The 25295-nt window shown below is 46.3% G+C and overlaps 2 protein-coding genes across 13 annotated transcripts in view; both read right to left on the bottom strand.

Moving 5' to 3' along the window:
* LOC104009488 (uncharacterized) overlaps positions 1-3912 on the bottom strand; it is a 50078-nt gene extending 46166 nt beyond the window's left edge. For 7 of the 10 annotated variants that reach the window (XM_087742476.1, XM_087742542.1, XM_087742497.1 and 4 more), the window contains exon 1: positions 3778-3898. The gene's annotated coding sequence lies outside the window, so the exon portion shown is untranslated. Of the gene's footprint in view, positions 1-3258; positions 3482-3521; positions 3738-3777 lie in introns of those variants that run through there. The other 3 variants (XR_015701085.1, XM_087742481.1, XM_087742489.1) reach the window with 3 other exon arrangements.
* A 12345-nt stretch (positions 3913-16257) lies between these two features.
* On the bottom strand, positions 16258-23751 carry LOC104009399 (CD59 molecule (CD59 blood group)). 3 transcript variants are annotated; one of them, XM_087742458.1, is made up of 5 exons: positions 23510-23751; positions 22484-22986; positions 19653-19730; positions 19049-19150; positions 16258-17504 (listed from the first exon to the last, which is right to left on the bottom strand). In XM_087742458.1, the coding sequence occupies exons 3-5, from the start codon at positions 19714-19716 to the stop codon at positions 17311-17313; spliced, it is 360 nt and encodes a 119-aa protein (XP_087598584.1). In that variant the 5' UTR covers positions 19717-19730; positions 22484-22986; positions 23510-23751; the 3' UTR covers positions 16258-17310. The 3 variants fall into 3 exon arrangements, with proteins under 3 accessions (XP_087598584.1, XP_087598576.1, XP_087598590.1); XM_087742450.1 differs by lacking the exons at positions 22484-22986; positions 23510-23751 and adding an exon at positions 22203-22282; XM_087742464.1 differs by lacking the exons at positions 22484-22986; positions 23510-23751 and adding an exon at positions 20532-21699.
* Between the last annotated feature and the right edge of the window lie 1544 nt (positions 23752-25295).

Here is a 25295-nt window from a genome sequence, read left to right as displayed (position 1 = left end):
CACGGTAAGTATCAGTGACTCTCAGATAACTCTAATTAACTCGTACTTTTCTCTACATATTTCACCATAAAATGCTTGAAACTAATTTGTTCAATTCTGACAGCACCTCTGATCTCTACCACATTACTAGCTGTTGAGAAATAATGAAATTATGTATAAAATACGTATAATATGCCTTTTCTAAAAACTGCTAGTCAGTAAAACGTCAATACTATCAAAAATATTTCAAAGAAGTCTTTAAAGAGTAAACGCCATGAAGTATTATTCAGCAGAGTTGCTTCTTCCACCTATAAATAGAAGGCACAAACCACATATAGCTTGCTAATATTTAACCTGACCTTAAACGCTGCCTGCCACCGCAATATAACAGGGATTATATGAATGCGTAATTCTATAAAATCATACATAAAGACTAAAAACATTAAAGAACACCAAACTGCATTAATTGCTGTGTGACTGGTGCATATCTGAAAAATACGATGAGTGTTGCAACCCTTGAGGTCACTGACCAGCACATAAAATGCCTGCATCTGAAACCCCAGGAACAGCAAGTGTTCCTTGCTTCTTTGGCTCACAATCAAGTACCACAAATTTCTAAATGGCACCAAAGTACCAGATGTATACATAATTACAGTTTCTGGTCACTAGCTTCCCAATAAACAGAAGTATAGGCCATAAAAAGGTTTTAAAAAGCAAAATCCTAAAGAGCGAGTAAGTACAAGGCAGCTTAAGACTTGTACTGAATAATAGTGGCAAACTTGGTTGAGAAAAAAAAAAACGGGCAAAGTCTATAAAATAGCCCATGCAGGAAATTCCAAATTGTGTCTTGGAGATATAATCTTAAGAGCAGACTAACATGTCTTGCTCAGCCTCTGGATAATATTCCCAATAGCAGCATGAAGTGAAAAGAGAAGCTATACCTGTTCAATAATTTTTACTAGCAACTTCCAGAGGAAAATAATCTGTCCTTTCTAATCTTTATTACAGACTTATGAAATATGCATACACAGATCAGTTCTGAATTTGCAGAACAGCTTACAATAAACATTAGCACATTAGCACATAGCTTATCTTAAAAAGTATGCAGAATGATAGCAGAGGCTGTTTTTAAAGCTGTTTATCATTTCAAAGCTAAAACCAGGAATCACAGACTGCAATCTATGGCCTACATTATCTACAAGGCCAAACTGGATTCTGCTAAGAATCTTTTCGTACATTAAAATCAACAAACGAGGCATGGGCTTGGGGGTGGGAATTACAGAACGCGTAAGCAAATACCTCCTCTCATAACTCCTCCAGAGCTGTAACATCAAATCTGTACCCGGTGAAAAGCTCATTTCCAGATACATAAACGAGTTACCCAGGTACAAAGAGGACAAAATGACTCACTAGATGTAACGTGGTGGTGCATTTGTATTTAATTTATGAATATTTTAGCTCATTTCCAGCTCGGACTGATGCAATCACTTTTGCTCACTTCACATGCCAGCATTCCTATCCGAATACCTTAACTGTTACTTTCTGGTGTGTTTTTATTTACATAAGGGACGCTAAATATTTACGAGTTTTCCAAATCAAGCTGGGAAACAAAACTCAACAGACTTTCCCTACCCAGCACAAAGTCAACAAATAATGTGTTTTGCTTTTCTTCTGGGGCAGAGACAGCAAGTTAAAGCACTGCAGCTGGTGAAGCTGCAATCTGAATGCTGGACTGCTCAACTCGATCCCTTCTCCTCGCAGTACATCCAAACGCAAGTCAATTAAGTTTTCTATCACCATTTTCCTTCCTTTGGCAGCCTATGTCCTGGCGTCAAGCATAAGAGAAGCAGGGAGTCCAAATTATCTGCAGCTACCCTCTCTGAAGTTTTCACAGTGACAGATCATTTGTCTTTCCCCTGTAAGTTCAAACCACTCACCCTCACTTTCAAGGTTTCACGTTGCTTCATCACTGCCAGTACCTCATCCTGCTCTTCATCTTGCATATTCAGTTGGACTCAATGATCTTAAAGGTCTTTTCCAACCTAAATGACTCTATTCTATTCTACTGTGTTGACAACCGTATTTTGCCATCCACTATACACCCATTTCTGTTAATCTCCGCTGAAGAATAACAGGTGGGATAGTCAAACCTTTCACAAATTCCACAAGATACAACAAAGGCCCACTAAATTTTATGAAATAAGTTTGTTCTGATGCTCAGAGTACAACTGAGGTTTCGGCTCTTATCGTAACAGGATGTTCCCAAAAAGAAAAGTCCCGTTGGCAGCTTTGCCTTCATACTTGTCCATTCTATTGTTCCAGCACTAGCTGCAGCCAAATCCAGCTAAAAAAAATAACCATCTATTATTCATCTCAGTAGTTTCCAGCCTGCTTAACTCCCCTGAGTCAGATATCACAGGGCCCAGCACAAGGAGCACACAACAGCACAGGACAGATTTCAGCAGCAGCTCATACTGAAGCGGTCACAGAAGTCCCACAGCTTGAGGGTGACCAATCTACATGGAAAAATACTGAACTGCATTGTTACAAATAACTATTTGGATGATTACCCTGGCAAAGAAACAGTCCACTGACTCCCACAGAACTACTCATGTTTGTTTAACTTTCCCCACATCTATTCGAAAATCATTCTGATACTAAAAACGGCCTCAAAGAGCACTCATTTGAGTTCTCACTATGAAGCTTGTAAGGCAGGACCTTTCTCCCTTCTCTTGCAGAAATACAGACGATGGCAGAAAACACCGAGGCACAACGCCGCTCCTCTTACTACCAAGGAAGGTAACGGTAGTCCCCTTTCTCCTCTCTGCCACAAGACTACAGCAGAAAAGCAGACAATAGCAGAAGCGCGTAAAAACTCAGGTAAGTGTTTTATTATTTTAAATCCATTTCCTAGAACAATTTTGTGCTTTAAACATGCACGCTGAAAGAAAATCATTTTAATATAATTTTCTTATTACATCTGCACGTTTTTGCTTTTATCCTTGTCTGATGGCTTGCCAAGATGTTCGTTCTTCTACTAAATAAGCTAACCTTGTTTTCAAATGGTCTGTGCCATCTATGACTTAAAAGCTCTTGGCTAAAAACTGCACAAATATATGACACACAGCAACAAAGCACAAACGCTGAAGCCGCATTAATTAAACCACAAACACTCAGTAAAGTTACTACAGCAGTACACTTATATAGCTGTTACTTGTGTCTATTATAAACAGTACTTCTTCATAACACTGACCACAGTTTCCCCTTAAAGATACACACACCAAGGGAAGTACGATTTTCTGCTGTGCACCAGCACTGGAGAAATCAGGTCCCAGTGCAGTGCAGGTGCGTGTGCGGTGCAGAGGGTGAGCTCCTTCCACCAGAGCAGCCGGCTGCAGTCCCTCCTGCCCGCTGCTTCTGCGGCGCGGTGCTACCCGCAGCCCGTGACTGGGGGCGCACGACACCCCCCTCCCCGCCTTCCCCCCCGTTCTCGGCGGGGCTCCCCGCCGTGAGTGCCGTAAGCACAGCGAGCCCCACGGCACGTTTTAGCCCGGTTCAAACGCAGGCACAAGGCGGGGGACCACCCCTACCCCCGCAGAGACCGGGAGCCCCCTTCCCCGCCCCAGCTCCCCGGGCACGGCCTGCTACGCCCGCGGCCCGAGGGGCTCCGGCCGCCTCCCCGGGAAGGCGGCGACGGGCCCGGACATGCGCCGCACCCTTCGCCGAGGCCCAGCAGAGCCTGCCGGCGGCGGGGAGGGAATAAAGCACAGCGGAGCCGACCGCTGCGGCCCCACTCACCGGCGGTGGGGCGGCCGGGCCCTGCGAAGCGCAGCCGGTCACCGCCGCCGCCTCCTCCTCAGCGCGGCCCCGGCAGCATCCGCCACGCCCCGGCCGGAGACGTCAGCCGGCGGCGCCAGCGCCCCCCGGCGGCGCGGAGGACCGCGGCACTCGCATCCCCCCGGTCCCTCCCTGGGTCCCCCCGCTCCCTCCCCGGTCCTTCCCCGCGGTCCCTCCCCGGGTACCCCCGGTCCCTCCCCAGGTCCCCCCCGCTCCCTCCCCCGTCCTTCCCCGGGTCCCTCCCCGGGTCCCACGCGGTCCTTCCCCGGGTCCCCCCCGCTCCCTCCCCGGTCCTTCCCCGGGTCCCACCCGGGTCCCCCCGTTCCCCCCCGGTCCCTCCCCGGGTCCCACCCGGGTCCCCCGCGGTCCCTCCCCGGGTCCCCCCGCTCCCTCCCCGGTCCCTCCCCGGGTCCCCCCCGGTCCCTCCCCAGGTCCCCCCCGGTCCTTCCCCGGGTCCCTCCCCGGGTCCCCCGCGGTCCCTCCCCAGGTCCCCCCCGCTCCCTCCCCGGGTCCCTCCCCGGGTCCCTCCCCGGGTCCCCCGCGGTCCCTCCCCAGGTCCCCCCCGCTCCCTCCCCGGGTCCCTCCCCGGGTCCCCCCCGGTCCCCTCCCGGGTCCCCCCCCAGGGGGACAACGGCACCGGCCCCTCGGAGATGATGAAAAAGATAGCGTATTCCTCCCAGCAAAAGCCTATAGATGTTTTAAAGTACAATGGACTGCAAACTGTTCAAAATGTCACCTTGGCAAATAAATAAAAACAGAAAAGAAAACGTTACGCAAGGAAAAAAACTGATCCGCCAAGAAGATAAAAAAAAGAAAACCATGAGCTAAACTTCCTATTCAGTGGAAGAGAACAGAACGATCGAGGAAAGGCTGAATGAGCTGGTGGTGCTTTCCCAGCCCAGTGAATAATTCCTACGGGGGAGAAAAGTGACCCTGCCAAAAGGACGAGAATATCTTTTGCATGTACGTGACCGTGATCGTAATGGACTTAAAGTTCAGCAAGGAAGATGAGGTTAAACACTACGAAAAAGTGAAGCCCTCTGATAAATTTCCTGTAGAGAGAAGGCATTTCATTCCGTGGAGGTCTTCAAGGTTGGTAAGGGTATAGGTGCACGGCGTCTGAAAATTCGCAGCTGGCCCATGCCGACCGTGGAGAGAGGCTGGGACTCCACGTAGGGAAATGCAAGAGCACTCCGTCGATGTGCCTGAGGTGTGCCAGCCAAACCGGGGCACCCCCACCGCGGCTTTACACAGGGCCCCCGCAGCCTTCAAACGCTCAGGTACAACACGCTGCTGGCATTATCTTGGTTGCTCAGGGGTATCGTTTCTCCTCCGCGGACAGCTCTAAGCTTCCAAGAAGCAAAGTCCTTCCCTCCAGGGCCAGGCTGTCCTTTAGTTTGTTATACTTCGCCATGAACAATACCAAAGTCTCCAGTAAAATTCCACTACCTCATTACATTACAGTGTAGAATGTGAACTAATATATATATATATTAACAAAGTTAAAACACCTTCATCCTACAAAGACAGGTTGTTACGTAGTTAGGGAAGGGAATTTTCGTAACAATAGTTATATCGATCTTGCTTTCAGGGAGAGGAATAGATTGAAAGTCCTTTTTCTAAGCAGAAAAAAGAAAACCACCTCCAGCTTTCGATGGGGTAGAACGTACTCATAAGTACAAAAGCAAGAGGTACATTTTGTCTGACAGCAGCAGCTTTTGCATTTTGCCTTCCGTAATAGTTTAGATAGTCTTTTTTTCTGTGTGCAAACTGCAGGTTTCTAGCGGTATCTGGCACTGTCTGGTTTCTGGTGTGTCCCAGCTACAGCCCCAGCATTTCCCAGACAAGCATCAGTTCATCCTCTAGTACATGGAACAGAGAATGAGCCTTACTTTACAGGAGACAACAACATTAAAACGACTGAGAACAGGAAGAAAGAAACCCATCAGACTTTGAAGGTGATAAGGTTTCAGGATGCTGTTGTCATTTTAATCACTTTAATGTTTTCCTGGTGCAACACTGCAGAGTATCATCTTCATTATTTTCAGATACAAGCTAAATGATTATACTGCATCGTGCGTGTTCTCATCCATGCTTTGACCAGTTAGTAATATGACAGCTGATGATGATGGGTGCCTGAAGTTCTCCAGAAGACATTAGCGTCTCTGGAAACAGGAGAATGAGCACGAAATGAACTACAGCACGAGGGCTTGAATGCTGCACAGAGCGCTCATGAGAATAAAGGCTTCTTCGGGAATCATACAAATGGGGAAAAAAGCACCGTGTCGCACCCTCAAAACACTGTTGGGCTAGCTAGTGATTCAAAAACATTGTGCATTTTAATGAAACCCAAAGGAAACTTGGATCCTTAAAAAGCTTTTAAGCCAGTATTCTCATTACTACACTCACCAATTAGTCCTCCTTACGCTTTCAGCAGAGCACAAGGTAGACAGTCGTGTTTGCACTATTTCTTGCTTCAGTCAATTTAGGTTTGCAGCGGTCTCCAAAATAAATACGAGTGCATCTGACCACAACCTCCACCTACCGAACCTGTAACCTTCACGAGTTCAGCGCCATCCTGCAGTATCTCCATAGCCTTCTTTGCCTTTCTGCAAACCTGCCCCAAAGTAACATCTCTGAATGGGGGTCAGAAAGGAGGAAACAGGAATGAATGTGCCACCAAAGTGCTCTCAGTGGCTGTTTTCAGTTGTATCAAGCATCAAACCAACCCTGTGCAGTGAGGAACGGTGAAGTTACCGTTCCTCAACAGCAGTAGCGTGCCATGAGTAACTCGACTAGACTCAGAACGGTGCTGGGATCTGAATCCCAGGAGCATCTAAGTCAATGCAAGGCTCCTAACCGCTTGAATAAAACAAACATTGGATCATATATAGAGATATTCATATGCAGGAGGGCTGGTTCAGATGCAATAGTCCAAAAGGTTAAGTTCATCTATATTCAGGTAATTTTTCCTCCTCCTTCATTTCTGAGCAGAGATTTTTCTGCATTATATCTGCAATATTGAAATTCTGCTACCAGCCGTTGTCATAGCACGGCCATCCTCATCCATAGCTAAATAAACATCTGGGACTTTGGGGTAAGGCCAAGAGCAGCAGAAGCAGAAGGTATATGCAAAAAGACATCAATACAGACAGCTTGCATATAAAGAAAGATAGGTGTCTGAGTAGAGCCTGCCCTGTAGTCTCTGAAGGAAGCAAGAATTACAGAATTTTCAGCTCTCGTGCGTGGGGTTGTGCATATCAGTGTTGCCTGGGGGAACGCTCTGTGTTTAGGTCACTGTCACTTCATGTTTACGGCTGTATCATCATCTTAATTGACTCCTCAGAATCAGTTTCTCATTTCAGAAAACTTTCTTTTCCGAAACTTTGCTCCAGACATTTTTTTTTATTCATTCCACTTAAGTGAAAGAAGCCAAAAGCATTTTTAATCTTTCGCTTTTCTAGGCTCCAGAACAGTTTTTCCTATGCTGCAAGTTGTCATACTGTAATAATCAATGCAGCATATAAACACATAAAGATAATATCATCTGCAGGTCTTTATTTTATCCCAATGTATAAATTATTCTTGGAAAGATGGGAGTGGAAATTACAACCTACTTCTTTCGGGGATCCCGCAGCCAAAGGAGCTGCTCTCTTCTCCCTCTCTAAAATGCACAATGCTGTTATCACGGTCCCCTTAGTGCAATATTAACACTGTGTTATCGAGTCAGAAAGCGCAGTGTGCTAGTTTCTGCCCAAAAACACGTGGGCACCTTACAGAAAACACTGGCTTAGATGTTTAGGCCTAGCTTGCAGCCTAACTTCTCTGTTATGGTGGCAAACCCAGGACTGACTGTATTTACCAGCAAGATGCAAGCCCCTTGGAGACACGTAGAGATTCAGCCACATTAAACTCTCGTCCAGCTGGAGGAACACTGCTGTTACTAAATACATTTAATATTTATATAACACCAGTACCCAGATGTCCCAGTTAGCGCAATAGCGAGTTACTTAATGTGCAGTTCTCTGTTGGGACTACTTTGTTATCTTAGCAATTCCTCCTCCTTTTTGCAAAATGAAAGCTCCTCGCTGGTCAGCCTCCTCACTCCTCTCACTCCAACAAGCAGTGGGAGGAAATTGCTTGCTCTGCCTATCTGTTTTTTCCCATGCATCTGCTGCTTTTCACAATTTGCTGCATCCTGAAATAGCACGGAGACATCCCACCTTATCTTTGATGAGTGATGGTAAAACTAGAGAAGGACTTCAGACAGCATAAAGCAAAATTCCTAGCAACCAGATACATCAGCCCCACCTTCCCACCAGTACTACGGGGCTTCCATGCTCTCCATGCCCAAGTTCAAGTCAAAGGACAGCTAGTCACCACCACGCGGAAGGCAGAAAGTAGGAGGAGGGATTGAAGGAGGGATTAATGGCAAAGACAGATCACAAGAACGAATTTCTGCACACACTGCTTGCTGCTACTGCAGCTTCCATTTGCTAGCTCCTTCTTCATATGCCTATAGGGAAAAATAACTCCTTCGTGAACTTATGCTCCAAAAAAGGGACTAATGGTTATGAGAGCAGTGACTATCGAGAAGCAGATGCAGGGAAGAATATTCTTTGTTAGATGGCCATTAGGATATAAATGATGCATATTGGCAAAAAAAGCATGCTCAAATGTAAACAGCTAAGGATGAGGTTTTAGTTGTGCCACTAATTCAGAACCGAGCAAACCATTTAGATAATTGCAAAACAAAACCAAAAAGCCCCAGACAACAGGGACAAGTTACCCAGCACTCACCGCAGGGAGCAATAGGCACATTTGCACAGTGATACAGCAGTTCACCCTGAATATATTTTGCATTATCCTGTATCTGACAGGACACAGCGAAACCACACAAAATATCTGGCACCTGCACTTCACGGTGAGAATGGCCTAAACTTAGGAGTCCCTGGGGTTCAAGCCCTGTGTTGCGACACCCACCCCAAAGACTAGGAATAACCCCAGGCACCAGTACATGCTGGGGCCTAACCAGTTGGAAAGCAGCTTTGCAGAAGAGGACTTGAGGGTCCTGGTGGACACCAAGCTGAACACGAGCCAGCTATGTGTCCTTGCTGCAAATAAGGCAAATGGTATCCTGGGCTGCATTGGGCAAAGTATTGCCAGCAGGTCAGGGGAGACGACCCTTCCCTGTGGGAATAAATGAGACTGTGTTTGATTTTGACGAGATGCAGCTGTGCCCTTGAGGCTTGTTACAAACAAGTTTGCAAAAACTTGGAGGCAGCAAAATGAGGATGTGATAGATACGTTCCTGAAAGAGAAAGTTGCGTGCACCAACTTGAAGAACTAAAAAGCAGCACTGAAGAGACGCGTGAACGCAAGGCAATAACCAATGAAATAAGTTTTGCCTGCTCGTGAACACTAGATCATATTATAAAAGGGATAGATTGTAAAATAAAGCGTCTTCGCCTGAACTCATAGGTGGAGTCCGTGATTAATTGCCACAAATGGTGACCCCGATAGGGTCCTAAGAACCGTGGACGAGAGAGCGGCCGGTGGCAAGCCCAGCTGAACTACATTGCAGTGGACCATAGAGCTGCACTCTACAGCAGCGGACCAGAGAGCTGCTTGTCGACAATTAATTGCCTCAAGAAAAAGAGGTGAGCAGCTGGGAACGGGAAAATGGGGGCGCAAATGTCCTCGGAAGAAAAACCTGTTTTGCGTATATTTTTGGGAATCCTTGCAAAAAGGGGCATAAATCATGATGAAGGAAAAGTTTGGTTGTTATTAGCATGGTTGCGAAAAAACGGGCAGCAAGAGAACGCAGCGACCGCGTTCCAGGTGGAGACTTGGGAGGAGGCAGGAAAAGCGTTATGGGAAGCGGCCACCAAGGGGGACAGTAATGCCACAAGTGTTTTGATGACATGGCGTTTACTGAAAGACTCTTCAGAACAATTAAAGTCAGACCGAAAGGCTGTGGCGGCTGCAGCCTCTGCTACCACTCCGGAGCTAACCCCGCAGGGCACGCCAGAGGCACCGACATTGGGTTCATCCTCCAACATGTCCTTGTTAGTGGGGGCTCAGGCTGCACAACCCTCTACTCCCTCCGTGCCGCTGCTTCCCTCTGCGCCGCTGTCTCCTTCACCTGCTCCTACGGCTTCAACACCTCTGCTAGACCTCCCGATCCTGGCAACCGGTACCCCTCCTCTCCCCCACCCGCCTCCGGCCCCCGCCGCGCCGGCTCTCTTATCACCTTTCTCTACTGCTCCTAATATCGATACTCCACAAGCCTGTCATCAATTGCCACCCGAGGAATGGGGGGCGTCAGCCGCTGCTACGAGGTGGCAAAAGATTAGACACCAAGCATTGCAAGCAGGGGATACAGCTTTTTGCTCGATGATAGTGTGTCCCGTCATACGCAGCAATGGAAATGTCCCCGATGAGCATGAACCTTTTGGCTATAATGTTTTAAAGGATCTACGGCAAACAGTTGCCGCGCATGGACTGGGTTCTCCTTTTACACAATCCCTGCTGCGGGGAATATTTACAAATGAAATGATATCATTTGATATTTACACACTTGTTAATCTTATATTGGCCCCAACGCAAAAGGTGATTTTTGAAAGCACCTGGCGTACCGCCGGCCAAAACGCCACAATCATCAATATGCAGCAACAACAAGGTGACCCTTTACAAGGGGCAGGACTCCCACAGCTTATCGGGGATCCGCCGCTAAATCACCCAACGTTACAGGCACGGTTATGGCTAGAGATATTGGCACAAGGCAGAGACCTTGCTTTACAGGCATTACTAAGAGTGCCGGATGCTAGAAGAGTGACAAAATCATTTACATTAATAAAGCAAGGGGCAGGAGAGGGATATATCTCATTCTTAGATCGTCTTAAAGAGGCTTTGGAAAAACAAGTCAAAAATGCAGAAGCAAGAGAAGTCCTACTCCTAAAATTAGCCTTTGAAAATGCAAATACGGACTGTAAAAAAGTGCTTTTGCCTCTAAAAAATTCCTTCTTAATGGCCATGATAGAAGCTACCCGAAAGGTGGGGTCAGTGTCGCATAATATAGAAACATTAGCTACAGCTTTTGCTGCTGCAATGAAAGTGTAGAAATCATGTTTCTCCTGTGGTAAAACTGGACATTTTAAGAGAGATTGCCCACAACTGAGAAAGAGAGGAAAACTGAGCGCACCAAGCGCACCTGGATTGTGTCCAAAATGTAAAAAAGGAAGGCATTTCGCAAACCAGTGCCGATCGAAATATGACGTAGATGGCAAACTATTGTTATCGGGAAACTCGCAAGGCAGCGCGAAAGCGGGGCGCGCTCCGACAGCAAATAGGCTGTTACAAACATTTCTGGTTGTCTCCGAGCCAGCACTGCCGGCAGTGCCGGACTGGATGTTTCCACAGACACCACAGTCCGGAGGGTCAAGTAGCATCTACAAAACCTCACATAGTGCCGGCTCCGCTAACTTTATGGGGAAGAGATGTACTAAGCGCCTGGGGGACCGCTATCACCACCACTACCTCTACTTCTGCTGCACATTTTTGATAGGGGCCACTGAGGAGCAGGCCGAATATTGACCTACACTGAAACTACACAACCTATACCGGAGGAAAAAAAACCAACCAACCAACCAAACAAACAAAAAACCAAGCAAGGCTCTTTCATGCCTTTTTTCACCAAAACGCAAGGGCATTAAAACAACAATTTGATCTCTCGTAGGGAGAGGCAAAGGAAATTTTGCGTGCCTGCCCAGACTGTCAACAGTTTGCATCTATTCAGCCAACAGGGGTTAACCCACGGGTCCTACAGGCACTTCAGCTTTGGCAATCTGATGTCACCCATATAATGGAATTTGGTCGCTTGAAGTACGTCCATGTTTCTACAGACACTTTCTCTGGAGCTGTGTGGGCTACTGCGCACAGTGGGGAAAAAAGTAAAGATGTTATTAGGCAGTGGCTATCAGCCTTTGCTGCCCTGGGCGTCCCTCACCGCATAAAGACGGATAATGGTCCCGGATATGTTAGTATCTAAGTTAGTATGTAAGAAATCTACACAATTTCGTAATCGACGGGGAATTCAACATAGCATTGGAATTCCACATTCACCACGAGGCCAAGCCATAGTAGAACGCGCACATCGCACTCTAAAATCCATGTTGCAAAAACAAAAAGGGGGAATGCCAGGGGCCACTCCAGCAGACAAAGTAAAGCTGTGTATGTGTTAAACTACCTGAATACGTCTGAAAATAATATTCCTGTTATTATCTCTCATTTTCTGTCTCTTCAGTCAAAAGATTTAACAGCCACACCACAGAAGGCGCAGGTTTTTACAAAATCGCTACAAACAGGTCAATGGGAAGGTCCTTTTGATCTACTAACCTGGGGCAGAGGGTATGCTTGTGTCTCAACAGATGTAGGACCTAAGTGGGTACCTGCAAGGTGCGTAAGACCGGCTCTTGCATCGGATAACAGGAATGAGTAGCAGAAGACAATGAACTCGGAGAAGACTGATGGGGAATGACCCCCACACGAACGTGAGAGCAGCTTGTGTCCATCGTTGGAGACCAGGAGTGTCTCTTTGTCCCGTCTGTAAACAGTGTTGTGGATTTGTGATCTGTTTTTGTAATCACTGTAATAAGTAAGCAAGCTTTTGTGGTAGAAAAACAAAAAGGGGGAATTGTGGGAATAAATGAGGCTGTGCTTAATTTTGACGAGATGCAGCTGTGCCCTTGAGGCTTGTTACAAACAAGTTTGCAAAAACTTGGAGGCAGCAAAATGAGGACGTGATAGATACATTCCTGAAAGTCGCGTGCACCAACTTGAAGAACCAATAAGCAGCGCTGAAGAGACGCGTGAACGCAAGGCAATAACCAATGAAATAAGTTTTGCCTGCTCGTGAACACTAGATCATATTATAAAAGGGATAGATTGTAAAATAAAGCGTCTTCGCCTGAACTCGTAGGCAGAGTCCGTGATTAATTGCCACACTTCCCCTCTGCTCAGCACTGGTGAGACCACACCTGGGGTACTGCGCCCAGTTTTGGGCTCCCCAGTACAAGAGAGACAGGGACATACTGGAGAGAGTACAGCAAAGGGCTACCAAGATGATGAAGGGACTGGAGCATCTCTCCTATGAGGAAAGGCTGAGAGAGCTGGGACTCTACATCCTAGCGGAGGTTCAGGGAGGACCTTATCGATGTATATAAACACCTGAAGGGAGGGTGCAAAGAAGACAGAGCCAGGCTCTCTGCAGTGGTGCTGAGTGGCAGGACCAGGGGCAATGAGCACAAACTGAAACACAGGAGGTTCCCTCTGAACACCAGGAAACACCGTGAGGGTGACCGAGCACTGGCACAGGTTGCCCAGGGAGGTGGTGGAGTCCCCATCCTTGGGGATATTCAAAAGCCGTCTGGCCGTGGTCCTGGGCAACTGGCTTTAGATGGCCCTGCTTGAGCTGGGTTGGACCAGCTACCTCCAGAGGTCCCCTCCAGCCTCAGCCATTCTGTGATGCTGTGACTGCCCACCAGCCCTTCAGTTCCTTGTAATTAGCTGTTACAACGGGAAAAGAGCTAAATTCCAGTCCATCCAATAACAGTGCCATAGTTAGATACAAATAAGACTCAAGAAATTATCATACACACTAACCCTACTGTTACACAGAGTGAGAAAATCATTGACTTAAGAATAGGGACGCATGTAGAAGTGAGCAGTCCCAAGACTGTACCTAGGCAATACACCCAAATGACCAATTACTGCTACGGAAAATTTTGTAACAACCTAATGAGGGTTCTTTGCTCCATAGCTCAGAGCAAAGATGGAGCTGTCTGTAAAGTGTATGCAGACCTAAAGCAAACCCAGCTCTTTGCACTGACACAATACTTGATCGCTGGCACCCTGTACTGTATTGTCTTACTGTCACTGAAAGGAATTGTATTTGATCTAAGGTTTTGATGGCTCTGGTTACTCATCTTCGAGGGCTGGCCATCAAATCTGGACGTAATACAAGTGCCAATGTTCAAGCAGCAGTCACTGTTCACCAACTCTTTCTGCAGGAGAGACCTGACCAGTCAGACCATGCAGGCTTAGAAGATGCAAATATATAATCAAAAAATGAAAATACCTAATCAAAAGAACAAATACATAATCAAAAAATGAAACCTTGCATCACCATTTAGCTTGTAAATGGCATGAAATGAGAATCAGCCTACGCAGGTCATCTGCCTTTCCCAGGAGAGGGACAAAAGGGATGCTTTCCACTTGAAATGTAGTCACTTTTTTAAAAGTTGTTTGCTGTCATAGCAAATTCTCTTACTTTGCTACATGCATTCTCACCACAAGAATTAAACAATGTTCCTGATGATCTTTACAAAAGAAGTGGCCTTCTAGAGTGCAAAACACAAGGACTCGTTGCTCAAGCTGCTTCTAGAAGAGAAAGGAAGGAGAAACATGATAGATTAGACAAGAAAGCGTTCAAGGCTATCAAAAAACAAGTATTAAAAATGATTGTTCAAACTATTATCAGACAGACAAAATACAGAGTTTCTTTTTGTGCTTATAAAGAAAAAAAAAAGGAATATTTTACATACGCAGAACATACAGCAATCAAACAGGTTTAAAAGTGCCAACCATCAGGAGAGACATTGGCAGTACAGTAGAGCAAAAATGCTGCAGCCAAGATGGTTTAAGCGTAAGGAATCCATCAGCTTGTCTAACACAGACACCTTCTCTGCTACAAACCTTCCCCCAGCTGTACGGTGAGTCAGTGCTTTAATAGCACTTTGTCATCTAAAATGAGCAAGAGCTTGACAAATGATGGTGTGTCAGGGGAAGAAGTCACTGTGCAGAAATGACTGCCTTTTAAGTGTCTGCTTTTGTTCATCAGATGGGAAACAAAAAGAGGGAAGGACATGAGAGTGGGAAATCAAGGACTGTTTTCTTCTTTCTAGTGCAATATCAAATCACCATTTCTAGCGCCTGTCGGATTGCGAATGCGCATCAAAAGTTTCAAAGTATAATTACCCTGTGAGAGAGGAGGAAAATATTGTTTTCCAGTTGTCTGGCTTCACAAATATTAACTAAAATGCTTTCTATTCAACTTGGCTATACACTTCAAGCCAACAGTTTCTATTAAGATCATTTACAACTTGGGGAGTATCCCATGTAACTGTTTTCCCTCCTGAACCAGATATCAGAAGTTAGCTAAAGCTAAGAACTAAGCGGGGGGAGAAGAGGGAGGAAAAGAAACAACCAATACTTCCACAAAGAAGTCAGTACGTAGGAGAATAAAAACATGCGATAGCAGAACGCTGCAGACAGGATTGCTCCGAGAGCAATCCCGGTCAGCACGCTGCATGCCATGCTTCAGCTGTTAAAGCAGTCATGCAGGGAAAACTCTTTTTTGGGTTTTTTCCCCCAAATTGTGGCATATTTGTATCTCCAACGAGACAATTCTCAAGTGGAAGAGATTGAGGGCCCACATACTCTAGTGCTTCCCCCCAGTGCCACATCGCTGTTAGTTCATCTAGGAAAAGACCGCTAAGTCTCCTCATTTCCAAGCACAGAATGGTTCGGGTTGAAAGGGACCTTTTGGAGGCCGTCTAATCCAACCCCTCTGCAGCGAGCAGGGACAGCTTCAACCAGATCAGGTTGCTCAGAGCCGCGTCCAACCTGACCTTGAGTTTTTCCAGGGATGGGGCATCTACCACCTCTCTGGGCAACCTGTGCCAGTGTTTCACCACCCTCGTTATGAAAAAATTTCTTCCTTATATCTAGTCTGCATCTACCGTCTTGTAGTTTAAAACCGTTACTCCTTGTCCCATCAAAACAGCTCCCTAAGGCTACTAACCACGCTGCCAAAACTAACCGACTACACGTAGCACCCATCTCCAGAGAAGAAACAAGAGAAGTCTACTTGCAACTTGTTGAGAGTCTCCAGATGGGAAGCGTGGACACATCTCACATAGAAACGACCAGCGTTACATCCAGCTGTAAACAGCACGCCGGTAAACAACCACACTCTCCACATTTTCTTTTTTGATGTTTTTATTAATCAAAGACAGGACGACTTCCATATTTCAAGTGATGAAAGAGATCCCAGGATGTTTTCCTAGCTAAGACAAGCTTAACCAAGATACACTGCAGAATACATCATGGATTTGGAGTAACGCCCTTGTTATGACTGGGTGAACTGGAGTCACTGGCACCCTGTGTAGCACAAGCGAGGGTCCTCAGAGAGAGAATAAGCCATTGGCGATGGACCACAACTCTTGCAGGGACATGCCAAGAGCTCCAGAAGAGCAAAAGGAGAATTTGACATTGTACCTGACTGAGAGGGTCCCCAAGTACCTGAGCAGTATCAAAGGTCTGTCTCCACCGCGGCAGAGCAACGTACAGACTATTTCAGCTTCAGGCCTCTTACGCATACGAACGGAGCAGTTTTTATTCATGCTATATAAATACATGTATATTTTGTATTGCCGTTTATAGAGTTGCATAAAAGTCAAAATACAAAGTTCTGCAAGGTTTTCTTTAATACTCTTAGGTGGAAGCTTGAAGGGTTAGGTTTACATGTCACTGTTCCCAACAAAAAAACAAAAGCTAACTATGTGGGAAAATAAACTAGATGTGCCATTTCAATTCCTTAGCATTTTATAAACAATTTTCAGTATACCAATAAATACTCAGTGCAAAGCACATGCTTAGTTAAAATCCTAGACATGGATGAATTATAAGGAAAAAAAAAAGCAGCTAGTACATGTTGTCTGCATGCTCACAGAAATATAAAAAGAGGGAAAAGTGTTTCTTGCTTATAGCATTATTTTGGTTTTGGTTTAAGAAATGTAGATGCTTTCTCCCAAAATAACAGTACTTAAAAGGTTATATTACTTATTTGTATAAAGTAAAAAAAAAAGTGACAGTGATGGGAACAGAGTCTACATCACTTGAAACTAAGTATTTCCATACCTATCCTGAAGACTGCAGCAAGTTTGTACTTATGATCCAACACTTCTTGTGTTGAGGGCAAGTCCACTGCTTGGTGTGTAGCATCCATTTTTTTGATGTGCAGCATCCAAAAAAAAAACCCAACCAGAAATCCCAAGCAAAATTAGTTACAATTTATGGGATGGTAAGAAATGATGGTTTTCCAGCATAAAACCTACAGTAGTCCTTTCCTTTCACATCACCCACTGAAGTTTGCCCAGGTTCTCCACAAGATAACACTACTTCATAACAAGTTGTTTTCCCCATGAATACAGCAGGCCAAAATACCCAAATTCCCTGTAACTGGTAACAATACACGTTTCCTTCCCGTGAACAGTGATTTAACAGATGGAACCTTAGGAAACAGAATTTAAAATTAAAAGCTAATATTTCAGCCCACAGTTAGGAACTGAAAATGCGAGAAGTACAATTCAGAAAAGAGTTAATGAATTTGTACAATATCAACTTGAAAGTATGGCATACAAATCAAGATTATTACAGAAGCATCCATAACATGGTCATTACAGAGGCAATACTGAGGGCTGCTTTGTTAACCCCAGTCATTGCGCTCTCATTGCACAAGTCGTGTTGGCAGCAAAAGAATTCAAAATTATCCAACTGGAAGAATTCAGCAATATCATTCATGCTGCACTTGGATGCCTTCCAGCAGGAGGAAGTTCTCAATTTGCCTATTAAAAAAAAAGAAAATTAAACAGATTAAGAGAATATTGAAAGTAATACCATTTTTGGTACGGAGAGAGAATCACTGCCTAGACTGCCACATCCTTGCTTTTTTAGCTTCTTCTCAAGTGTTCAGAAGTTTCCAAATTTGCCTTCACTAGGAATTTAGTAGTGCAAATAGCAACAGCAAGCCACGGTCCTGCCTCCACAGCACACTCTTGTAGCTCTTAGCCATAGGTTAAGAAAGATTTCTAGCTCAAGCTAACCAGGGCTTCCAGTTCAGTCCACATGACCCACGGGGAGATACAGGGTGGAGCTCGAGCAATACCTGCTCCGAGGCTCCTGACAGAGAAAGACAGTGAGTGCACCACCATCCAGCTCAACTTGCATTGCTCTTGCATCATCCTACAGTATGGGCGTTCTCCCTCCACAAAGCTCAGAGAGAGCCCAGTAACTCAAGCTAGTTTTTGTGCTGAAGACAAGTCCCGTCGGATCTGACCGGCTGCATTTCCAGAAGCAACACGCAGAAGACAGAGTTTGAAGAGCAGAAGAGTCCTCCCCTTTTCTCGCTTATTCCCCTGGATGCCCAAAATCAAACAACTTGCCTACCATCTTCCCCAGCTTGACACCTCAAGTACTCAACTCCTGACTCTGACAACAGACAACCGCCGTAGGCTGCATGCTAGAAAGCCTACAGTTTGTGCTCATGAAGCTTTAGGCTCAAGGGAAATACCAAAAGAGACAATTCCTCAGGATGCAAGCAGCACAGAGCAGCATCCTGCTCCAGCAGCATTAGAAGCTTTCCTTCCTCCACGCCAAGTCATGAGCTTTAGCAGGGACCATCCCGAGGAACAGGGAAGCCCCATCCCATCCTGGTTCCCACTGTCCAAAGCCAGCCCAAGTCCTTCTAGGGCAGAAGGAACCAGCTGGGAAAGCAGGAGATTATTTCAGTTGACTCGGTACGTCTGTTTTTCCAATGTAACTCCTGTCACTCGTAGTAAGGGAGTTACTTAAATGCTATTTAACAACAAGAACAGTAACTCTGTGCCCTGAATATCCTTGACCGCCTTCCTGAGTTGCAAGTGACTTCATCCTCAGGATAAGAGAACTTATTTTAATAGCGTCAATTCATAAACAACTGAGTCTTCATCTGCAGATTTATTTTGCAGATTACGCACGTTTTACCTGTTTTTAAAGTGTAACAAATTCAGGGCAAAGGTTTTGTACCTTAAGTCACTGCTGTCCCCTATTTTTTCCCAGCTCCCTTAGGTGGTAGGTTTTTTTGTTGCTTGTTTTTTTTTTTTTTTTAATCTGGATATACAGATATCTGTGTATATGCTTGTACAAGTATAAATCAGCTATCTAAATCATCATTATCAGTTGCTTGGAAGTCAAAATATACCAATTTACTATAAGCATGACCTTCAAAAGTATCTGCAGCCTTCTTTTGAGTGAGGCTAAGAAATGCATGCTAAGGCCAGATTAGAAGCGTACAGGCAATGAAAACTGATATAACCGTGTTTATTTTAGGTCTGTAGGACAGTATACGTACCAAATTTCATCTGCAAGCAAGTATCTTCGGTTGCTAAGCAAGTACTATTGGTCTTGCACAAGGAAGGGCTGTTCTCACAGTGGTAACACCTTAGGGTATAACCTAAGAAGACAGAGGTTTATCTTTACTAACAATGAAGTACTGAAACAGTAGCAGCATTAAAAAGGAAAAAAAGAAGAATCACTATCTGCATCTAACTGTCCCCAAACACATGCCTGGTTATTAGACTCATGCTATAATTTACAAGCTTTTGTCAGTGTACAGCTTGAGACTGGCCATTTTGAAAGGAAGACTTCGAAGCATGGACTTATGTCACCTTTAAAAACACTTACCTTTATGTGCCTGCAGAATAATATATTAAATGTTTGGTTCTTTCATCTACTCTTAAATATTGCCTTTTCCAAAAGGACAGACAAGAAGAGACACTTCTAGTAGAATTTTATTCTATCCCTTTTTTATTTCATCTCATTTCTCTCTTGTGCTATACACCCAGTTCCCAGTTTACACAACAGGAATCCAGTCTTCCAGCAGCAAAACATTTTTTCCATGATTTCCTCAGCCCCGTCCTAACATTCAATCAGAAAAGTACCTCCCTTGTACTCACCACAACTACAGAAAGCAACCAGAACAATGCAGGCGGTTAACAGGACACAATTCATCTTGATCATGCTTCTTCCCTAATCTGAAGGCATAAACAGATGTTACATGTTTATTCTCTTTAAACGCTACGTGAAACTAGCAAAATACATGGTGAGGAATCGAGGTTTCAAGACTTGATTCAGTATGGAACTGAAGGCACTGATCTGGAAAACCGGTGAAAGAGAAGAAAGAAAAGTAACACTGCACTTTCTGAGAGAGGATTTTTATTCCGGGAACTGAGATTTGAGCCCTGGCAGGCTGCGGAGGGGTCTCCTTTCTCCCCTCTGATTACACCATTCAACAGGTGTCTCTGTTTCTTACAGCTACAAATGCACCCACCAAAAAGAGAGGCCATTTAGGCCTGGAATGCGTTTTCTTTTACAGCAATTCCCCAAGAACCAGCCTGTGCTCCTTTCTTCTCTCTCATGGGGTTGCAAGAGATTCCTCTGCACTAAGGGGACTTTTGCCTCCCCTCTCCCAAAATTTCTCCCTCTCACTGAGGTACCGACACAGGCAACAACCCATGAAGCAGCTGCAGTGATGCTCAAGTCCACAATTACTGTAATCCCTAAGTGAGATAGGAAGGTCAGGATTGTTTTAAAGCAGGATTTATTAGATAGACTCCTGCACACAAAGTCTGAACTGCAAACAGTAATATCTACCTCTAAAAAATCTCTGCTATTGCAGACAGTAGGCTATTCAGACGAGGTACCAAGGAGGCACACGAGGGAGAGAGGGACCATACTTGTGCTAGGAGGGCATGATTTCATGTTTGTCTTCGAAACCCAAGTGGGACTGGAAGTCCCAAAGAATTAAAGGCATCCAGATAACAAGTTGCACTTACGAAAAGACTGCAGTGAAGCAGTCAGATTGCTGCTCTTGACCCTGTTAATGCTGCTTGAAGCTATGTCGGTATGCAGCTGAGAGTCTAGCGTGGCAGACCATAATCGTGTTGGGATGGAGTTTTTTTGCCTCCCAGAAGACTGACTGTGGACTTGAAAAGACGGTTTCATAGTAAAACAATACTGAAATCCTTCTCAACCTTAAGTCTAGCCAATTTTTCTAAAAATACAAAAAACCCCACCCAACAAAAAAAAACATTAACTTTTTTTCCTGTCTGTATGACCTACGGTTGAGCAGGAAAACTAAGAAAAACAAAACCATAATGTGCCAGATGAGATGGCTGTCTGGGATAAGCAACTTTGTGAGAAGCCTTCCAAGACCAGAGGCTCATCCCACAGTGACGTGAATCTGCAGGGCTGCTGTTGGCCTGGTGGTTACAGCAAGAGCCGTTCTGGACAGCAGCAAGAATCTCCCTGGGAACCTCTCCATCTTCCAAGGGCCCTCATCCACCCAGCGGTGTCAGCAGAGCAAAACAGTTTTGCCTTTTAGCAAAACCAAGTCACGACCAGAATAAATATAAGGCGGATTAATAAAAATCACCACAGCCAGCATAATAGCTTTGACAGGAGTCATTCAACCAATCTGTTTTTGTGAAAATTAGTGATTTTTTCCTGTACTCCTGAACTACAAAGAGATGAGACAACTGGAAAATTTTAGCTTTAAGAAAAAAAAATTATAGAGAGCAATTTATAACATGGCTTAAAAGAAACAAAGCAGAAAACATTTCCTAAACCGAATTTTCTAAATTGCTGTTTTACCTGAAGCATCTGACCAATCTCAATAACAAGAAATAACACGAAATAGCAACTGCAGTAGCAAGAAAGGCTTATTGCCTTGGTTGTGAAACAAGAATTTCTCTGCAGTCCCACCTGGGAGGGCACACGTACAAGACCAGGCTGCTCCTTTCATCATAACCTCGGAGCAGAAAGAGGCAAGAAAAGGGTAACGGGGGCTACGAGCCCCATGCCTGGGGCGACCAGGGCATTTCAGGAGCGGCTCGGGGTTGCACCACTTCCTTCTGAAGCCAGCAACCACCTGGCAGATGCAGCCTGGCTCCTTCCCATCTTTCTTTTGGTTTTAAGTTAGCTGCAGCCCGCCCCGGGCGGCATCCGCGTCCCCCCCGTCCCCGGGCGCTGCGATGCCGCCGTCGCCCCGGGGTCCCCCCGGCAGGAGCCGCGGCTCCCCGCTCCCCCGCGGGCGGCGGCCGGACCCTGGGCCCAGCGCCCCGGGGCGCCGCAGCCCACCCCGCTTAGCGCACTGCGGTGCCGCCGCTCCGTCGGCGCCATCCCGGGAAAGGGAAAAGGACACCCGATCCTCCCGCTAGTGCGCTGTAAATACAGATTCCCACCCAAAACCTTCCCCCCCGCAATTCCTAGGAAAAGCCCTTATCCCCCCCCCGCCGAGGGCCTGCCCTTCTGCCCGCTCGCCCGCCACCGTTTCGCCTCAGCGGGCAGAACCGGGCTCCCGGCGGGGCGAGGGGCTTCCTCCGCTCCCCCTGCGCCCCGGCGAGGCGGGGGGCACCGGGCTTCCTCCGCTGCCCCCCGCGGCAAGGGGCGTCCCGGCCCGGGGGCTCCGCCGCGGCGCTGAGGGAGCCCGCTCGCCCCTTACCTACCCCGAGCACTGGCGACCGCCCGGCCCCGCTCCGTCTGCCGGCGGGAGGGCTGCGGCTGCGGCTCTGCCTCTCTCGGCTGTGCCGCCCCCGGGGCGGAGCAGCGGCGTGGGCACGGCCCGGCTCGGCCCACGGCCTCGGGAGCGCGGAGCCGGGCCCCGGGGGGAGCCGGGCCCGGGGGGAGCGCCGGGCCCCGGGGGGAGCGCCGGGCCCCGGGGGGAGCGCCGGGCCCCGGGGGGGGGGGGGGGGGGAAGCCACCCTGCAGGACAGCGACCGACCCTTACCTGCGCAACGCTTAAACAAGCCACGATAACTTTTAGGAATACATCTCTCCTATATACAGACACACGTATGTGTATAACGCAGCCTAGTACCAGCTCTAATGATTTTTCATGGGGCTTGATGGATGACAGGAGAGATTCTTCCCACCCTGCATTAAGCTTAATTTCTATCCCAGCAGCGAAACCTGCGCTTTTGTTCTGCACGCAGAAACTGGGTTTCAGAAGGCGGCTTGGGGAGGCGGCAGGGCCGCCGTGACCCGCGTCTTCCCAGAGCGATGGAAGAAGAAAATGGGATTAGCTGGACTGCAATCAAACACTCATCGCCTTCCAACGCTTTCTTCCTGAAGCACGATGCGGCCCCGCCTGTCGTGCGGCCCCGCTTGTGGGGCAGTAAGTGGTCAGAGTGAAATGACGAAGAGTTTTGGAACACAGGGAGGGAAACAGCAGGCAGGGGAAGCGCCGGTTTCCTCCAGAGGCAGGTGAACGCAGATCTAAACATTCACAACCTAGAAAAACATCAAAGGAGAACAAATCAATGTAGTTGAGGTCACCAAAAGTGTTTGTTATATTAAGAGGTTCAGATCAGTGCTATTTAGAATAAAAAATTGAGTGCTGACTTGAGTACAATATGAAATACATGTAACTACCAGTCATATTTTTAAAAAGCGTTCTGCATTTATTTTTGTTAGCACACCTCAACTGCCAATTCACTTGTTCAACCTAAACCACTCAGAACTGAAATCAGATTCTGTTGGTGCATTACAGTAGTTAAGATGTTTATCAGTCAGCTCAGCGTACGGGCTTACCAACGTCTTTAAGATTTTACCTCTGTTTAAGCCATAAATAAAGGCAAAGGGATGTAAGAGTAAGATGCTTGTGGGTTATTGTATGCAACATTTAATGAGAATCCACTTAATTAAGACTTGATATAAAAAAAAAAAATCCCTTAATTTATTAATTCACTTAGAAAATTTTGCAATGACGAATTGGAAACAAGGAACTTAACTTCAGGAGTAGCTGAACATTTACCTGGTTTCCCTTCCCAAAATCTGGGAAGGGTACCTCCCGCAGAGGACACATTTATCTCTATCGTCGCAGATAAGTGCTATTTCCAACTTGGCCCGAATTTTCCACCTTGCGTGCTTCGCATAGATGATGAGAAATTACTTTAAACAATGACAGGAAAAAAAAAAATCCAGCACTGGCATAACTTGCACAGCAACTTTTGGCTTTTCTTTTCCCCGCTGGCTGGCACACCACTTGTTTTTCTCTCGCGTGATGCAGTCACAGCAAGGAAATGGTGGCCAAAAGGTTCTCTCCATTAAACCATCCAGTCAGCAACAGCCCACAAAAATGCCGAAGGAATCCTACAACGCAATTAGAAAGAGACTGTCAGCGTAGGCCTTTTCCACAGACAAAAAAAGGACTGGATTAGTTACGTATTTGTATTGGATGTGCTAGGTTTTTAACCATATGCTGCATTCATAGATGTTCAGCAAGGCTTATTTTACCTTGACAGGAGAAGCAAGCATTGATAGCAGTCGGGATCTGAGTCAGAAGCTGGTAGAACTTCAGGCTGAACCTGAAGGATGGTGGCCAAAGGGAAGGACATATATATATATATTTTGAGATATATAAGTCTGTTACGTATATATATATACACAGACACACGTAAAATCTGTCCATGCATGTTGCACAGGTTACACCAGCCATAGGAAGCATTTAGCAGCTGGGTGCCGCTGGCAGGTACCAGTACACCTACCCAACGCCTGCTTGCTGCGTCAGTCAGAGCGGTGAAGCGCCGTCTTCTGCAGCAGGATCTTGAGTCAATTCTCTCCCGCTTTCTCAGTGAAGATTTCTGCCGTCCAGCACTGCTGGCGAACACACCCGATCCCTTGTTTTCCTTAACGGACTTCACTTTTCATACTGATCTGGCATAAGCTTTGGAGTTTTGGGTGGGGTGAGGAGAACCACTGGCATAAACCCTACTTTGAATGGAGGTAATGAAGAGTTACACCACTTGCAGTAGCACTGCATCTGGTAACTTTAGGCAATATGCCATGTGCTAAAATAGCTGCCTGAAGCAATGGAATAACCGTTTTCCTGTTACAAATACACATGCGTTTGGTACAACGGCAGCGATGCGTCATTCCCGTACCTGGTTACCTTCTCGCCTCGTACACGCACCGTTCGCAGCAGCCCTGTGACCGCCAGCTGTGCTCGGAGCAGAGGCCTGAAACCTCAGATCCCAGTGCTCAGAGGCTGACAGAATAGCATCGTCCTGTCTCCTGGCTTCTCCTGCAGTAAGGAATAATTACAGTTGCTCTTTAACAACCCAAGGGAGAACCGCTCCCTGAGAAGAGTAAAAATGCCAAGAGTTGGGAGTGTTTCTGTAGAGCCTCATGACCTTCGGCTGATAGCGCTTAGCTAGAACACGCAGATCCTGGTGAAGTACCAAGCCCCGGACCACGAGAGTTACCTGTCCTTAAAAACACAGACAGACTTCCAGCACTGGAATAAGTTCTGGTTCCACTAAATCCTTTTTTCACTGATCCTTTTAGCAGATGATGAAACTTCTGTGAAGAAAAAGCATTGCACCACAAACATCACATCTTCCCCTCACAGTTAATACTGAGGAATCCTCAAAATGGAAATGTTTTTCAGCCCCTCCAGCAATTCACACTGCTGTTCAGACTTCTGTGAGGGACAACACACATTTTTTTGCTTCTCTAGATGTTTCACCTGAACGACTGTTGTAGCGATCATAATATTTGGTTTTCTACTTTGTACCACTGTGGAAGATCCAAATGCTGTG

This window comes from Nipponia nippon, unplaced genomic scaffold (genome assembly GCF_047370975.1).
Source record: "Nipponia nippon isolate SJK-2023a ecotype South Korea unplaced genomic scaffold, ASM4737097v1 scaffold_10, whole genome shotgun sequence".
Lineage (NCBI taxonomy): Eukaryota > Metazoa > Chordata > Aves > Pelecaniformes > Threskiornithidae > Nipponia > Nipponia nippon.
This window is presented reverse-complemented; position numbering and strand designations above follow the sequence as displayed.

What these genes read in the sequence shown, in the direction of transcription:
- LOC104009399 (XM_087742458.1), bottom strand. Translation starts at nt 19,716, where the DNA reads ATGATCAAGATGAATTGTGTCCTGTTAACCGCCTGCATTGTTCTGGTT. An exon ending in GGTTGCTTTCTGTAGTTGTG is followed by an intron (nt 19,151 to 19,652) that starts GTGAGTACAAGG and finishes CTGTCTTCTTAG; the next exon opens with GTTATACCCTAAGGTGTTAC. An exon ending in TTGCTTGCAGATGAAATTTG is followed by an intron (nt 17,505 to 19,048) that starts GTACGTATACTG and finishes TTTTTTTAATAG; the next exon opens with GCAAATTGAGAACTTCCTCC.